Raw genomic sequence first — 2870 nt, 5'->3', positions numbered from 1 at the left:
TAAGATACAAGCTGCTTGTGAAAGATACTAACCTTCACTCTCAAGTAGAAATGACTCCCAGTTGGCACGACAAAAAAGTCAGCAGCTCTAGTGTCTGACTTGGTGACAAGAGCGGCTACGGAGATACTACCTTGTTTGGAGAATTTCACAGCATTACCAACTATATTTAATATTATCTGCATTAGCCGTTTCTCATCCCCAACGACAAATTCTGGCAAATCAGGTGCAAGATTTAATGTGATAGGTAATTTCTTAACAACTGCGATAGGCTTTATCAGACTGAGGATCTGCACCAAGATTCAAATGTAACAATTAAGTACACAAATAGTATAACTTCTGGAACATAGAGCTATTCAAACATTGACATATTAGTAGTTACCTCTCTAAATAAAGTATGAAGATTGAATGTCCCGAGTTCAAGTTGAAGGCTTCCATCTTCTAACCTTGAAAGATCCAAGACATCATTCATCAAAGTTGCCAAAAGGTTACTACTTTTAAGTATTGTTTCCACCATCAGCCTTTGTTCAGGGGTTAATTCCGTTTCTTGGAGTAAGGAAGAGAGTGCAATAATCGCATGCATTGGTGTTCGCATCTCATGGTTCATAACTGCCAGGAAATCATTGCGGGCACGGATTGCTGTTTCTGCTTCTCGTCTTGCTAGATCAAGAGCAACATTCTGCTCCATGAGAAGGTCCCTAGCTCGCATTGACTCTTCTAAGATCGCAGCATGTGAGAGAGCCACAGCCACCTGGAATAAGAAAAGAAAAGTTTAGAAAATATTTAATACCAAACTTCAGACTGAACCAAACTATAAGAAACAAAAGAAGAAAACATGGGAAACAGAAATTATGCTGAACCTGATCAGCAACGACTTCGACGAGTTCTAACTCATGGACATGCCATTGCCTTGCACTATCTGAAGGAAGCATCAAGACCATCAGAGCATATCTCTTTGTTGAAAGCTCAGGCCAGTCATTAATCTGAAAATTGGAAAGGTGGAGAAGTGGAACCCTCACAGCAACCACCTCCCCAAGCATATATTTCCCAGTGACAGGTCTCAACCTAGCCACAGGGGAATTAGGAGATATTTTTACAGCCCTACTAGTACCAAACACTTGGTTGATCACCGGTAATTGAATGGGAACCGTATACTCAACAGGATGTTGCTGACGAAGTGTATAAGACAGTTGTAGCTCTAACCCAGTCCTAGTAGGCATCCACAACGCACACTCCTCCAAAGCTAATGTTCTACCAAGCTCAACAAGTGTAGTCTTTAAAATAGTGTGTCTATCTAACGTGCTTCTTATCTCATGAGTCAGCATTCTGACATGCCGTCCAGTTTCTTCCTGAGTTCGAATCAGTCCCATTTCTCTGTCAAGCTCAGCAGCCTTATTTTTTAAGAACAGCTCCCTCGTCTTAACACTCAACAGATCAGGAATAATATGAACGAGCATCAACGCAGTAGCACACGAGACAGCAGCGGTTAACCCCTTTGCGGTAGTCATCACAAGCGCCACGGTTCTCGAATGTGTAGTGAAAGTCCACAAGTTTATAAGATGCGTTGCCCCACAAAGAACGATAAAAGCACCAAACTGAACAAGCACCCATCTATAAGGGAAAACCGCAGATTTCTTCACAAAGTATATCAACTCGAGAGGAATTGAAAAATATGCAATCGCAATGAAGAAATCTGAGATGTATTGATATTTCATTAACAATTCATCCGCAGGCCATTGCGGTTCAATACAATTGCAAACTTCCATTATGAAATGTTTAACACTATGGTTCCTCTCTCAACACATACACACCTGTGAAACAAACAACACATACAATCACTTCATTGCGGAGGCCTAAACAGAACAAGAGCTGAAAAATAGCTATATCAATCACTATGCACCTAACAGAATCAAGAAATTAGGGTTTCTACATCACTGCGACGGTCTCGATCACAACGATTACAAAAAAAAAAAAATTAGGTTCCAATTTCAGAATTGAAAACAGAATAATTCGAATCCAAATCTTTGAAATCATAGGTCACAGTTCCTAATACCTTTGCATTACATTAGAACAATACTAATTAGGTTTCTCAATCTCTTTAATTTGAGATCGAGAACAAAGAAAGAAAAAAAAAAAAAAAACTGTGAAAGTGAAGAACGTATGTGTATACACGGAGAACTCATGAAACAATTACGATTGGTGTGAGAAGAGAATCGAGAAAGAAGCTTACTTGGGAAGAATTGATCGGAGAGATGAGGAGGATTTGGGGGAATTCGGACGCGGCGGAGAGCGACGGAGAAGGAGAGCGTTGAAGCTTTTTATCAAGTCAAAAATGGTTGGGTTTAACACTTCTTCTTTCTTTTACTTTTTTTCTTTTTGACGTCATTTCTTAACTTTTTTTAATTATTTTTTGAATAGAGTAATATATAGCTGGGGTATATGAATACGTTCGTTCAAAATACCTTATGATGAATTAAAATTTCCTCAATTGTATAATGTAGATAAATAAATTGAATTTAGAGAAGTGGAAAAAATAGAGATGATTAGGAAAAACATCTCCAAATTCTTGCTGTAAAACAAAAGGACAGAGAATAAATACAGAAATTTGGTGTAATCTTTTAATTTATTTTCAAGTAAAAGAAATATTATTATTTTATAATTTAAAAAACCGTATTCTTATTACCAATCAACATCTTTTTACAAATCTGTATCTAGGATCCAAATGGTGACCACATATTTGGTTATATGGGACAAACAATTTAGTAGTGCGGTACGGTTCAACTGCGGTTTATGCAAGAAAAATATATTTGCGGAACAAGTGCGGTTAATACAAAATAACATTTGATTGAGGAAAAAAGTAATTGCGGTTCACA

The 2870-nt window shown here is 37.7% G+C and overlaps 1 protein-coding gene across 1 annotated transcript in view; it reads right to left on the bottom strand.

Moving 5' to 3' along the window:
* Positions 1 to 2355, bottom strand: part of LOC104789612 (ethylene receptor 1-like) — a 10534-nt gene extending 8179 nt beyond the window's left edge. The window contains exons 1-4 of the mRNA XM_010515285.2: positions 2228 to 2355; positions 858 to 1808; positions 380 to 748; positions 9 to 287 (exon numbers count right to left, since the gene is read on the bottom strand). Of these exons, the coding sequence (XP_010513587.1) occupies positions 9 to 287; positions 380 to 748; positions 858 to 1763 (1554 nt within the window). The 5' untranslated portion in view covers positions 1764 to 1808; positions 2228 to 2355. The remainder of the gene's footprint in view (positions 1 to 8; positions 288 to 379; positions 749 to 857; positions 1809 to 2227) is intronic.

Source organism: Camelina sativa, chromosome 5, assembly GCF_000633955.1.
Source record: "Camelina sativa cultivar DH55 chromosome 5, Cs, whole genome shotgun sequence".
NCBI lineage: Eukaryota > Viridiplantae > Streptophyta > Magnoliopsida > Brassicales > Brassicaceae > Camelina > Camelina sativa.
Note: the sequence above shows the minus strand (reverse complement) of the source record. Positions and strands in the feature narration are given on the sequence as shown.